The 14,368-nt window shown below is 37.1% G+C and overlaps 1 protein-coding gene across 6 annotated transcripts in view; it reads right to left on the bottom strand.

The window, feature by feature from the left end:
• Positions 1–14,368, bottom strand: part of celf3a (cugbp, Elav-like family member 3a) — a 43,186-nt gene that overhangs the window by 8,422 nt on the left and 20,396 nt on the right. For 3 of the 6 annotated variants that reach the window (XR_014089949.1, XM_081613036.1, XM_081613035.1), the window contains exons 4-7: positions 10,174–10,222; positions 5,639–5,767; positions 3,990–4,069; positions 2,045–2,188 (exon numbers count right to left, since the gene is read on the bottom strand). Coding sequence is in view for 5 of the 6 variants with exons in the window: in XM_081613036.1 (XP_081469162.1) it covers positions 2,045–2,188; positions 3,990–4,069; positions 5,639–5,767; positions 10,174–10,222 (402 nt within the window). In the remaining variant the exon portion in view is untranslated. Of the gene's footprint in view, positions 1–2,044; positions 2,189–3,989; positions 4,070–5,638; positions 5,768–10,173; positions 10,223–10,383; positions 10,411–14,368 lie in introns of those variants that run through there. The other 3 variants (XM_017307504.2, XM_017307505.2, XM_081613037.1) reach the window with 3 other exon arrangements.

Genomic DNA, 14,368 nt, shown 5'->3' with positions numbered 1-14,368 from the left:
TCAAAGTACAACTTGTTAAAATATTCCCAACCAACTCCTAGCACGGTGATGAAGGCTTTGAAATCAGGAGTCGGCATGTCTGAAGGTGACATCTAAACACCCAGCACTCTCTGTAGTAACCCGTTCCAGTTTTTCACTTCGTTTTCTGATCCTTGTAATCAGTCAGTAAGGCCACTGGGGGTGAGAAGACGGGTCTCTACACCTGGCTGAATGGTCTCCAGACAGTAAGTGTGTAAATTACACACGATGTACTTAAAACAAACCCAGCTTTGATAAAAGTTTGACTTTCAGTAGAGATTTTTGACAGAGTATGAGAATTGTTTTATCTGGATTAATGCGGTTTACATATCATTTTCATACTACCGTTTTCTGAAATCACATCCTCTAATCATTTGATTTTTCTAGGTTGTTTGACTGGATTTGTCTGAAACCAAACAGGGTCACATCATCTCCTCACACCACAAACCAAACAGCCGTAAATGAAGCATAGCTAAAACTATTTGCAATCAATTAGTGGACACAGCATTGCACAAATTTAAAGAGCGATTTGCAGTTTTTCACCAAGTAAAAACCGTCTAGTTAGTCGAGATCATGTCAATCAAATGGAGCATATCTCATTTAATGAGCTGTGCCTTCCAGAGAGTTTGCTTTATCTCTTTCTGGAACAGATAAGGCCAGTTTCCACTTCAGGAATCTTTCCCACCAACCAGAGCAGTTTCCTTCGGCTGTCTGGGGAGTTGAACGGAGTACATTCTTCAGCTGATCCCTTGGAGGAATTTTAAATTTCTTTTAGAGTATGATCACTTTGGAGAATCTTGAAATCATTGATGGAGTTCCTCGTGTTGTAACACTGATTACAGCTCTGGCACAAATGACATTAAAAGGGAAGGTTTGCATTGTTTAAAATATTCCAAACTTGTTAGCCCTTTGATTAATCTTTGATCGTCATTTTCAGTATGCTTTTTTTCTCACACGCACACACACACACACACGCACACACACACAAGATGGTTAAAGTCACAGTCAACAAAAATCATATTATACCGACTACAGATTCAGATTTCCACAAAGTTTGCCTTTTTTAACTAATGTTTTTAGACTGTGACCACTTTGAAACTTGACTAAAAGTTATTTTAAATTATTTACTGGTTCATGTTTCTGCAAAATTGTTTTACCTTTTTATACATATGTTTTATATAGTGGTAGGACTCTATTAAAATTTTTAATCAGGTTAATCGAAATTAATTGCATTTTAATATAGAACCATATTATCAACAAAATGAGCAACATTTTTAATTCACAAATTGTTTTCGCTGCAAAATTATTGACTAAATAGACAGATAAGATCAACAACAAAGATATTTAAAGTTTTTAATCAGGTTATTCAACCATCAGATGGGTGCAAAATGCTATTATACCTCAGTTTTCAAGCGTTTTAGGAAGCCCAGATCAGTCATGTAACTTTTTTAAAAAAATCCTTTGTGTTATTTTTTATTTATATTACCGACTCAGGCAGAATTGAGAAGGAACAACCTTCTCAGTCAGCAACATAACTTACTGAACCAGAACCGCAGATGAAGCACAAACAACAAACAAGCGGGGGGAAAATTGATACTTCAGAATAATCAAGTTATGTCAGAATAAATGGAAGCGCAGCTATACTGTGTTCAGTAGATTGTCCACTTATATGTTTTTCTTTTGTTTTAAATAAAACAAACATTAGTGAGGGCAGAGCTTTATATTTCTGATCCACTTACAAACTCCTGTTTACCATGCAAATGCCCCTAACAAGCAATTAGCATGCACTCAGAGGGCTAAAGTTACACAGGATGTTTCCCATTAGTCCGTCTGTTGAGTTATAAGCACGTTCTCAAATCAAGAAGCTGCCTCTGCTTATTCTCCATACAATCAAACATGGCTTCGTCATCCGGCAGGAAAAGACAGAAGACGGAGAAAGAAGGAAAGAGAACCGGAACTAAAACTTAGACTGCATTAGGGATGATTTTGCGTGCAGTGTGTGTGTGTGTGTGTGTGTGTTGCTCACGGCCTGTGTGTAGGCGTTGTAAGCACCGAGGTGCAGGGTCATGGGACTGATGACCCCCAGCTGAGAGGCCACCTGCTGCATCCGCCTCAGTCCCCGCTCCTTCTCCGAATCGGCAAACTTGACCACCAGGCTGGACGAGGCGCCCTGAGAAAGAGTCAAAAAACAAAAAACCACATAGATCTCTCACAGCTAAAAACTCACCCAGTGATAATAAAACAGAGACTTTTAACATCATGTGATCATCTGAATATTGTTAAAGGTGACAGAAATTGCAGGTTGGTTTTGTGAAACGAATGCACATCTGCAGAGTCAGTGAATATTACGGGCGTGTAATTATCAAGCTGCTATGAATCTTCATTTTCCTTCTAAATACGAGCAATAAATACAGAATGCAGATGAAGACGTAGGCAACAGAGCAATGAGAGATCAATAAGTAAAATGTATGTCTTATCGTACGCTGATGACACTCTCCTCTCTAAATCAGTTGCATTGACAAAAAAAAAAAAATCTATGGCAATAAATTTCTCACTCATAATGTCAGCAGTTCATACCTATCCACAGATTTTAATTTACATAAATCTTCTTTGGTTTTTCTTTTCAGATTTTTATTGATTTTAAATATATATTTAGCTGAAATTTACAGACTTTTATTGCCTGAATAAAATTTTAAACACGGGAAAAACAGAAAATCGTATAAAGTATTTTCAGCCTAGTTTATTGTGCAAATATCTTAGCATACATGATACAAGACAAAACTAACTTTTCAGCAAGAAATATGGGCTTATTTTAAGTCAATACTTCCTTAATATTGACAAAAAAAGGTACTAGCAGTAAGTGAAATAATCTGCTAGTTTAACAAGATATGATCCCAGATTGTAAATTAAAATGTCTTCTTCAAATAGCTGGTACATTTTCATCAATATTAAGAAATTATTTACTTAAAATAAGCTCATATTTCTTGCTTAAAAGTTAGTTTTGTCTTATCTCAAGCATACTAAGATATTTGCACCAGAAACTAAACCAAAATACTTGGTAAGATTTGATACTTTTGAAGTGAACAAACTGCCTGCATGTGTTGTGTGTGCACAAAAATACGGATAAAAATAAATAAATGGTTTAGATTATCAAAGCTCTAGTAGTTTATATTTTAAAACTATTTTTAAAATATGTTATTGTCATGATGTCAGGGTATTTTTACTCATAGTAATACCCAGAAAATCACACCGGACCTTGACATAGAACCAGATGGAGAGTAAGCAAATTAAGGCAGATTCAGAAAATACTGACATGGAAAGTATAATTAATGTCACTAATTAACAAGTTAAAGCAGCATTTGATATTACAGTGTTAGTAATGTGACTTTCAAGAGCTATAATTGCTAAAAAAAAATACATATAGATACATAATCACTGAATTATATTCAATCACTTAACATGAATTAGGGTGAGTGGCAGGTGTTGCCTGGATCGCTTTTATTACACGAGCAGAAAAGTAACATTAATGTTTTGCTGCTTTTTAAGTTTTTGAAATACGAGAGAAATGGTTTTTATAAAATCCTCTGGTGGGGGTTTGCTGCAGTGAAATGATTTCTCGTTCATTTCTGCTCATCATTTGCATGTGACAGACTAAAGTTCCTTATTGTATCAAATTCTTCTGTTTTGTTTGTGCTTTAGATTTTCCTGAGCTTTTTTCAGTCAACAATCTGACATTGCAACCTTTCGGCGCAAGCTTAGTGGTGCATTTCCCCGTTGTCATCCTTTGCATAAACAATTTCCATCGAATACAACTAAATTATCAACAGAGCACATGATGGATAAAACGTGCTTCATTTCTTTCTGTTTGTGACGAGTGGGAGAGTAATTATAAGTGGTGAGTCACCATGTAGCATATCTAAAAAGGAGTGGGTCGCTCTGATAGAAACCGAGTGTATTTGCTGGGAACTTACAGGTAAGGTGCGACTCCCGTGCAGAGCGTTGATGGCGGCCTGGGCTTCTGCGTTGCTCTGGAACTTTACAAACGCACACCCTGCACGAAACGACACACCGGTGAACACGAACTCACACACACGTATCCACACACGCGCATAAGGATTGCAAAACTGCTTCCCTTTAAAAATACATTAGGAGCCGTCTTACATCCAGCGCTCCATCAGTAACCGTGGCGTCGTTAAACACGGTCCGCAGAACATTCATTGCTTCATCAATCATAACCCCGTAAACCACCTAACGCATCATTAGCCATGACCCATAAAACCTATAGGCTCATTAGTCATGCCTCATGCAACAAACGGAGAAAAATCTAGCATCTGTGTCGGAGCTGTCGCCGGACTTTGATTTACACGGCAAATATCATTAGCATTGTTGTTAGTGACAATAGTAATTTATACCAAGAGGAGGTAATGTGCCTCAGGGGTTACAAACAGTTGAACAAAGTCAATACCACTTCCACATTCCTGGCCCAGAGGCCGGTCTGAATAACCTGAAGTTAAACACACATTTTGTTAGAAAGTTGCTGGAAATTTTGTTGCTTACATCCTAAATTTACGAACATCAATCCTTCATTTTGACTCTCATGCAGTTAAACTCTGCATGAAAATTCAACTGATTTGAGCAGAAACACAACTACTCTGCAGATTCAACGGTCCCCCTGGTAAAGATATAAAAGAAGTTAATAACTAGTCATGTGAACTCGGTGAACTTTTTCCTCCTGAACTGCAAAAACACAAAATCTTACCAAGTAATTTTGTCTGGTTTCGTGAAACCAGACAAAACTAATTTACGAGCAACATTTCAGCAAGATGTAGCAGCTTGTTTCAAGTCGATGATTCTTGAATGCTGCTTAAAATACTACTTCTATTGTCAGACAACTTTCACTAACAACATGAGGAAAAACGTCTTGTTTTCTACGTTTTTTAAGATAACCACGGATCCTCTTACATGCCATCGAAAATTTTTAATTATTGCTGTGGTTGCTGGAATTTTATTATCTGAATATTGTCAATATGATGTGACACAAAGGTCAGCTTCACGTAATTAAAGAACCAGAACTTTAACCCCAATAAAAAAAAATAGAAGTTATTGATTCCTATTATAAGGGTTCACAATTTGATCAACCTGAAAAAGATCAGTATAAATTAAAAAGTTTTATTTACCTTTATTTATTAGAAGTGCCAGTAATTTTGTCTAAAACAAATATTTTTGTAGCACTGTGTAACTCTAAGGCGTCATGAGTTTGACAAAATATTGATCACAATATTTTTTTGGTATTTATCACAATAACAGAAATAGCACAGTATATAAATATCTGGTTTTACAACAACAATTCCTAATTTTACGTATATCTGTATAAATAAAAACAACCGTTTTATTCATTTTTTTCCCCTTAAATGTTCATTTGTCAGACTGAACGAACTGAGGAAGTATTGCTGAGACAAACCAAACCTGCAGAAATCTTATCAGACGTGTAAAACTTTTCTTTAAAAGTTCATGAAGAGACAGAGAGAGCAGCTCAACTTATTATATTTAAAGCAAAGCATATTAGATTGAAGCGTCTTCATTTCTACGTGTCCCGTTTGGTTTTCAGTGTTGCTGTTACCTTTGCTGGTCCCATCAGGCCCGCGCAGCACCGTGCACTCCTCTATGCTGCCGAACGGCTCGAACATTTTCCTCACATCCGCGTCCGTCTGCTGTTTTCCCAGCATGCCCACAAACAGCTTCCTGTCTTCTGAGGGGAAGGAGGTCGCCAAGATTGGAGGGAACGAAGCAGGACGGCGCATGTGGGATTAAGAAGAGAGGAGAAGATGTTTTATGAGATTATTACAAGATACATAAATGAAAAAAAAAAAAACAGAACCGATGATGCAATGCCTCGGATCGCCACCAGAGTGCAGTAACGAGAGCAGCTCGGCAAACAAACAGCATCTGGCCATGACTCAAATGTTTGTCACCCACTGAGAAGCGGCTCCGTCTGTCTCTGAAGGATCAAACCAGAAATGTATCTGAATGTTGGGAGTGCGTCCGCAACAAATCACCACGTTTTTTTTTTGTTGTTGTTGTTTTTTTTACATTCCTCCACATTATTCTCCTGCACACTGAGACATTAGGAGAGCTCCAGATACAATCAGTCACACGGAGCTGATGTCAGTGTCTGTCGCTCATTTACATACAGCTTTAAATGTCAGCGAGGCTGCAGATGAAAATGTGGTTTGATTAGAAACACCTGCCTGCGTGGAGCTTTGGGTGGGAAGAGTTTAAATGCCAGATAATGAGGCTTACCAGATTTTTTATTTATTTATTTATTTCAAACCTCAGTCAGATAATCAATGTAAGAAGACAAATACGTGGTGAAACTCATGTTTTCTATTAAGCGCTGGTTTTAAATTTGGCAGTTTTGGGGTTTCCCACTGCTTCATTGTTGCCAATTGTCTTAATTAGAAAATAATATCAAGTGTTACGTTAAATAAAGCAAATGTGTCTCCATTAAGCTAAAATGCATGATAATTAAAACAGCCTGCTGATACTAATCTACTAAAACAGTGTGCTCCCTCGTCTAAAAAGATTAAGATGATGTGCTAAATGTAAACACAAGAATGAAAGCAATGATCTTAAAATGATCTATTGCAGTAAATAATTATATTGCTCTGGTTAGATTGCATGAGTTCATCATATTGATGTGAACTGCCTTTATTTGGCAATTTATACATACAAAAATAACACCAGTGTACAAGTTTCAACTATTGTCAACGATCAAAGCGAAGATAGTTTAATGTCAGCTTAGAGTGAGAGGCTAAATGCCTACTGGTAAAGAAACCTAAAGCTCAACTTGACTTTATTGAACAAACAAAGTTGTATACAAACAAAATAAGCTTATCAGAAAAGCAAAACAAAAGATCACAAATTACAGTTTTATGGTCAGTTGAGACAAATGAACAGAAGTATATTTGGAGGATACAAGGTTAGACTTTCCAAACGTAAAAACACAGTAAACTGTCAAGCCCGGTGGCGGCAGCATCATGCTGTGGTCCTGTTTTTTTTTCTTTTTCTGCCAGTGCAACTGGTGCATTGCACAAAGTGGATGGGATTATAAGACACTGACTGGAGTGGTGCTAACCACAAACCTAAAACTACGAATCTGTGAAAAGGAAACCAACCAACTAAAAACATTTCTGTTAATAGAAATGATCAAATATCCAGCCAGAATTATGAATCCCTAGGACATTTGTTATTCTGGTTGTCTAATTGTTCATTATTCTTGCTTCATTAGTTGAAGGTTTCTGGTATTTTTCAATGGTTATTTGCATACAGTATGGATAATTTTGATCCTGTATGGATCTTATGTAAAATCCAAAGGAATTTTAAACGTTTGGAGCCAAATCTGGTTTTAAAAGTTCATTAAAGTTGCAGGCTGTAACATCAGTCTGCCTCAAACAAAAACTGTTCAAATGAAGCATTTAAAACCCAAAATTATTTTGACATTTATAATATTTCAAGCCAGACTGCCGCACAAAAATCATCTAACCTTTGAAATCATAAATGTTTTTCTTTAGATTAAAAAAAAGGAAGGGTCTCTGAATATTTTACAGCATACATTGTTATGGATTAAAGCGTTGAATCAAAGATGCATTGAAACAGGCAGAACCACATTATTTCTTAAAAAGTGAAGAAGGTTTAAGTTATAAAAAAGGATGCAAGTTCAGAAAAGCTGCTGTGCCGTGACTTCTGCTGAGCACTGAGGACAACAAGCGTCTCGCACGTTTTCAGCAAAGAGGTCAAAAGCCAGCATCTGCGATGTTATGGGCTGCTTTACAAAACTTGGCACCTTCAACTTGCACATCTGTGAAGGCCTCATTAACCCGCTGAGATCAGAGAGAACATGTGTGCGTACATGTCACTCTGAGACCTGGAGCGACTGCTGCACGCCTTTCTGAGGAGCAACCGTCACAACACGACCATGTTGCTCCTTCACTGAACAATATCGACGAAAAGACTTAAAAAAAAAGGTTTAAGATGTTAAATAGATGGCTACAATTAGCAGGAATTAATTAGCATCACTCATATTGGGAGGGAAATTCAACATGTCTGCATTTAAAGCACATCGATGTCATCTCCAACAGAACAAGCATAATGCGCAAACACAGCAACGCTTTCAGATGTAAGACCTGCAACTCAACCTGTGAGCTGACATTCATGCTAAATTGTTGCCTCTTCTTAATACAAAAATGTGCTGATTGTACAAACTGAACACCTTAAATCTAGACCAGCAACTGTCTAGAGTTGCTTTTAAACCGTAATAAACGAAACACTAACCAACACTTTGATGTGTAACGACAACATTTAGCAAAATGTAAAGTTTCAATTGTTGATTTTTGTGTTTTTATGATGTAAAGCACTTTGAACTGCCTTGCTGCTGAAACACAAATGACTGAGTTGATTGATTGATGTAAATACATGTATTTCTTACACGTTTTCCTGGACTTATCTTGTCCATTGCAAAGCTGTGAGGCTCGATATTTTTATAACATACGTACCGAAGCAACACTTTACAAATGCACTGAAAACTATTTCTGCTCAACAAAGCTATTAAGTTGTATTTGACATGCTAACGTTACAAATAAAAACATTGGGATTTGATACAGTTTTCTTAGATTGGCAACGTTTTGCTAACTGGTCTTTAATTTGATGCTCCACTGCAGAATTTGATAAAACTTTGTTTGCTGTGACTAAAATTAACTGAACTGGTTTGATCATATATGTCTCTTCTGGTAATATGATTTAAAGTTAAAAATGAGATCCAGATAAATAAGAATTGTGAAGTTAAAAAAAAAAAAAATCCCGATTTATTTAGGTGTAAAACAAAGATCAAAAATGAAAAATAATGTGGCTGCATTATTTCTTCTAACTGGGGATGCAGAGTTAAGAGTTAATCACAATTTTATAACTCAAGAATCTTATATTTCAAGAGGCTTGCAGTAACTTAAAGGAGCTGTGGGAATTTCACAACATGAGTTGCATGTGACGACAATAAAAACAACATTCTAAGAAACAAAACTGGCTAAATATCAAACATTTATAGCCTCGTTAAAGCATGTACAGAGGTGAACTTCTTGGCCTTAATTCTAAAAGGTTTTGTGCAAAAGCACCACGGTTCATCCACCCAAAAAACTCAAATGACCAAAATCTACAGACAAGCACAGCGGTGGCAGCGTCATGCTTTGAAATTGATTTTCTTCAGATGGAAATGAGACCTTAGTGAAGGTGAAAGAAATTATAAAAATCAGCTTTATCTTTCAGCTAAAATGCAACACGTCAAATTTAACTCAATCTGATGCCAATAAGGACTGGAGGAAATGTGTAGCAGCCTGTTTCAGCCAGCTGACTGGCAGTGCACAGCAACATGTGAGAGAGGTGCAGCACCGGGATTGCTCGTTAAAAGGAAACCGAAAGAGTGAAATCTGTTAAAATAACTAGATTTAACAGATTTGTCCTCTGTTGCTTCTTAATTCAGTAAAAAAAAAAAAAATCATATTTGTAAATAAATGAAATCCTATTTAAAGGGTAACAGCAACAATTGTTGCTTTGCTGTTTTAAATCAAAGCAGTGAGATCAGATCATATGTTTCTGATTAAAATGTCTGTGTAAATGCCTCGATGCCGTGATATTTTAACAGAAAGTAAACAAAATATGAACATTTTACGTATGCAGCTCTGGAAAAAATGAAAAGTCCACTGCAGTGAACCCCATTGAAAACCTCCTGGTTATTCCACCTAATATTGATATCAATACTAATGTTAAAACATTAGAATCGTTGCTTCTAAATGAATATGAGCTTGTTTTTTTTTATTATTTGATCATTTTACATTTTCTGCTAATAAATACTAAAAGTTTGCTTGGAATTTCAGAGACATTCTGTCAGTAGTTCATAGAATAAAAGAACAATGTTCACTTTACTAAAACATAAACCTATAAAGAGTAAAATCAGAGAAACTGATCAGTTTGCATTGGTCTTTTAATTTGTATATCTGATTTTTGCTGTACAATAATATATTTTGTTCATGTTTAACCTGCTAACTGACTTGCTAGTGTTTGTATTTTTAGGCGATGGGTTTCTGAGTGGGGACAGGTAACCCTTACCCCCTCTGCTCTCGCTGTCCGCCGGCTTCACCTGGATCGGGCGATTCATCTGCAAAGAGAAGCAGAACAGAGACAGTTAAATGGAGAAAAACATTTGGAAACAAATGCCAGTAACTGTTTCACTCAAAAACATAAATGACTTTTCTGTCATTTTCACAAAATACAATCCTTAAGTTATTCGTCATGCAAAAATAATTACTATTGACGTACATAAAGGTGCATGTTTTGTACACTTCCCCTGTATATTTTCTCTTCCCACTTCCCCTTGCAGACCACAGCTGACACAGATATGTGTCATATTACATTTGCAGTGTCATACAGCTCCCTCTTTCTCTCCCCGCCTCTCTCTCTCTCTCTCTCTCTCTCTCTCTCTCTCTCTCTCTCAGAATCTGCTCTAATCCTGCCGTGGACCCCACACAAAAAGAAAAAAAAAAAACCACACACACAGGAAAAGCACACACCCACGCGGGATTGGGGAAGTGATAAGATTAAGAACACTCGCCAGCTAATCTGGATTAAAGGAGCACACAGCAGCAGAACACAGAGAGTTTCTGAGCCCGACGGAGAGGCAGAGATGGATGGAAAGATAGCCGTAAAAACAAATAAGAGGAAACGAGGAGACCACCCAACACTGACATGAATTAGCTAACCTTTTCATAATTCATTAAGAGCCGAGCTGCTGAAATGCCATTTCTCCTTCACCTCTCTATTGTCCCATTTAACTAAAGCTCTGTGTGAAATTGTGCACACGTCAGTCCCTTTACAAGCTTGCCCTTCAAATGTATGGAGCATGAAAACGGTGAAAAGAGGTACTGAATGAAATTAAGACAAAGAATGAACAAGAAAGGGCAGAAAGGGGAGAAGGGCGGGATTGGGAGGGATTGAAGGGAACAGAAAGGAGCATATGGAGCAAAGGAGGGCGGTGGGGGAGGTGCAAGCGAAGAAGGAGGGACAAGTCGAGGTGAGAGCAACAGAGTGACACTCTGTTAACCGTGGCTTAATGAAGGTCTTAATTATGGGGCTGGTGACATTTCAGCCAGTCACTGATCCCATGCCACCGATTGATCTGCTGTGATCGGTCACCGGGAGATGATATCGATCTGTTCAGCGGTCGCGATCCCGCCGGCAGGACCCGCATGAACAAACATCTCCGAGCTCCTGCCCGGCTGACCCCAGCCGACCGAAACACCAGCAGAGGTCTCCTGCGTCTCTGTCACCAAGAACGTCCAATTGATCACACCAATTAATGGGATGATGGAGGGGGGTGAGAGGCGTCCTCAAATCAGTCAGACGAATGGAGGTTCGCTCCTGTACTCACTGATTTCTAGTTAAAATTATTAGCAAAGTGCTGTTTGGTGTATCACTTGGTAGAATGAGAGGGTTCTCCACTGTTTGCCACTGGAAAAAAGTCGCTCGTTATTCAGCCTGCACACCTACAACACACATTTACTGCATTTGCTTCTACATTTGTTCGTTTAAAAATTGGATTCATTGTTTTAAACATATATTCTTTTGGCTTACATGGTTTTTAGATGGAGAGAAGCTCTAGAAAAGCAGTCGAATTTCTGTGTTTTTATGTATTGATTATTTATTTATTCATTTATACTCAGTCATATTGAATCACTTACATGACTCTTAGGTGTATATATATATATATATATATATATATATATATATATATATATATATATATATATATATATATATATATATATTTATAAATTTATTTATAAATTTTACATCTTATATATTTAATATTTAACATCTTGGATGGAGTAGCTTGTCAGCAATTTCCCCTTGTGGATCAATAAAGCACATTCTATTCTATTAGCATTTCTCTTATAGTTTGTTAGAACAACAAGTGCAGATTCAGTCTAAGCTGTGAATTTTTTTGCTCTTGTCCTAAAACGTAATTTTGTAATTTCCTGTTCAATGCTAACACAGTGCTTTTGTTAGCTTGGACTAAACAAAATCTGTCAGACTATAAAAAAAAATAGATTATCTTTTTTTCCCATCTCTGTTAGATAAACAGATATTGTTATCTGTAGATTTAGAGTACAATAGAGAATCTGATTTTAGTTGTGTTATTCTTATTTCCATCCTAAACAGCTACTTTTCATTTTAAATGAGCAGCTAGCTGTGCTGCAATGCTAACACACTAGCATGTTTGTAATCAGAGGCTGTAGAAAAATAAAAAAAAAAGTTCTCTTCTGTATTCATCTTTATTAAACACAAAGTTTTCTCATTTTATGATCTTTAGAAACAACAAGTGGAGATTCTACGTCTGCTGTGTTATTCTCATTACAGAAACTTTTTGTTATAGCAGCTAGCTAACACACTAGCATGTTTGTAAACTGGAATAATTAGATTAGATTAGACAATCAACTTATTTGATCTATTTTATTAAAAATATTTTTTATGGAGGTTGAAAACTTATATAAATATTTACCTTCTGTCTGTATTCTTAGGAAACTATAAATAGAGACTCAGTCTTTGCTCTATTTTTTTCCTTTGCTCTAATTGCTACTTTTTTGTCATCCTGTAGCAGCTAGCTATGCAGCAGTACCAGTACATGACCTGAAACAGTCAAATTGTTAATTTAAAAATATGTATAGTTATTTTTAAACCCATTCAGTATTTATCTTTAACTATAATCCCTTTTTAGGATAACTGTGAATTCATTTTCAATTTTGCTAGTTTTATTGCTGTCAAAAACTGTGCACTGGTCACACAATTCAGGGGTAATCTTGTATCTGTTTAACATATCTTTAATTATCATTTATTATATTTGAGACAAATAGTTTCAGCTGTGTTGTTTTTATTTCTGTAGAAACAAGCCGTGCTCCAACACTGACGCTAACTCTGCTGTTGCTTGCGTTAGCATCTGTGTTTCTGTTTCCAATAATGAATGTATTTACTGAATTCATTTGCTAAATCCTTCAGCCACCGCAAGGGGGGACTGCACCCATGATTGCTCCCTAATTTTAATAACCCAATGTTTGAACGACACTGTCTTAATCTGGAACAAAGATTCCAACAAACACGACTTCACATTGAGGCAGATTTTCTAACCTTATGACTTTAGTTTATATGACAACTTTGATTGATGCAATGGAAAATAAAACATCCCTCTTCCAATATTTTACCGCAGGCTGCCAAACAGCGAAGGCAGCGGTGGCGCTGATAAGGAGAGGAGCAGCAGATGGCTCAGGAGATTGGAATTAGAATATACAAGAGGGAAAACAGGGAGAAGTGGAGGCCATAAAGGCTGCACCACTTCAGATCAGCACAGCAAATAGGGTTACCCTGAGCAACATGGGGAAGAGATGCATGGAAAGGAACAAAAAAAAAAAAAAACAAATGAGAAGGACAAAAGGTGCCTCCAGGTCAAGAGATGGTGGGATTAGATGTTTAAGGAGGAAGAAGAGGGAGGGGGGAAAAAAAATGAAAGACATACATTAAAAGAAAAATGAAGAGATGACGGAGGGAGCGCTGAAGCCTGTTGAATGTTGGCGCTGCCTTGAGAGCAGATGCAGGAGCAGGGAGGAAAAAATATCTCTCTCTAAGCCTGAACCGCTAACACACACTTTACAGTAATTTGCTCTCTCCCTCCTCCTCCTGTTGCTCCCATCCCCTCCCCTCGGCTTGTTTACAAAAACAGTCCCATACTGAGCACACAGGCAACACAGAAGCAAAAATAATAATAGAAAAAAACCTGATCAAAAACTCCATTATACAAGTGCGTTTTCGCTACTTGATTTTTTTTTTTTTTTCTTCACACCGTCTCCAAACATTACATACCATCATCATCCAACCGAGCAAACAGTTTCTGCTCAAACACACGCAGCTCGCCTCGCATGATGTATCTGGGGGATTTGACGTGGATTACGACATATTAAATTCATGGATTATCCAATCAAATCATAGCGATGATTACCAGCATGACCACCACACCCATGCAATCCACTGTGACAAACACAAAGGTGCGGCAATCTCTCTGTTTTTCTCACATAAATGGGTTTTAGACAGAGGCGGAGTCGAGCAACAATGACATTTTTCTCACCCTGCTGATCATTACCTCTTGTTTTTTTTTTTTGTTTGTTTTTTTTTGCTTCTACAACACATTTCTGACGTCTGTTTCCTCTCCAGTTCCAACCCATTTTGTTTGTCTACCCTGAAAAGCGGCTGCTCTGAA

The sequence above is a fragment of the Poecilia reticulata genome, chromosome 11 (assembly GCF_904066995.2).
Source record: "Poecilia reticulata chromosome 11, P_reticulata-male-v2, whole genome shotgun sequence".
Taxonomy (NCBI): Eukaryota; Metazoa; Chordata; class Actinopteri; order Cyprinodontiformes; family Poeciliidae; genus Poecilia; species Poecilia reticulata.
This window is presented reverse-complemented; position numbering and strand designations above follow the sequence as displayed.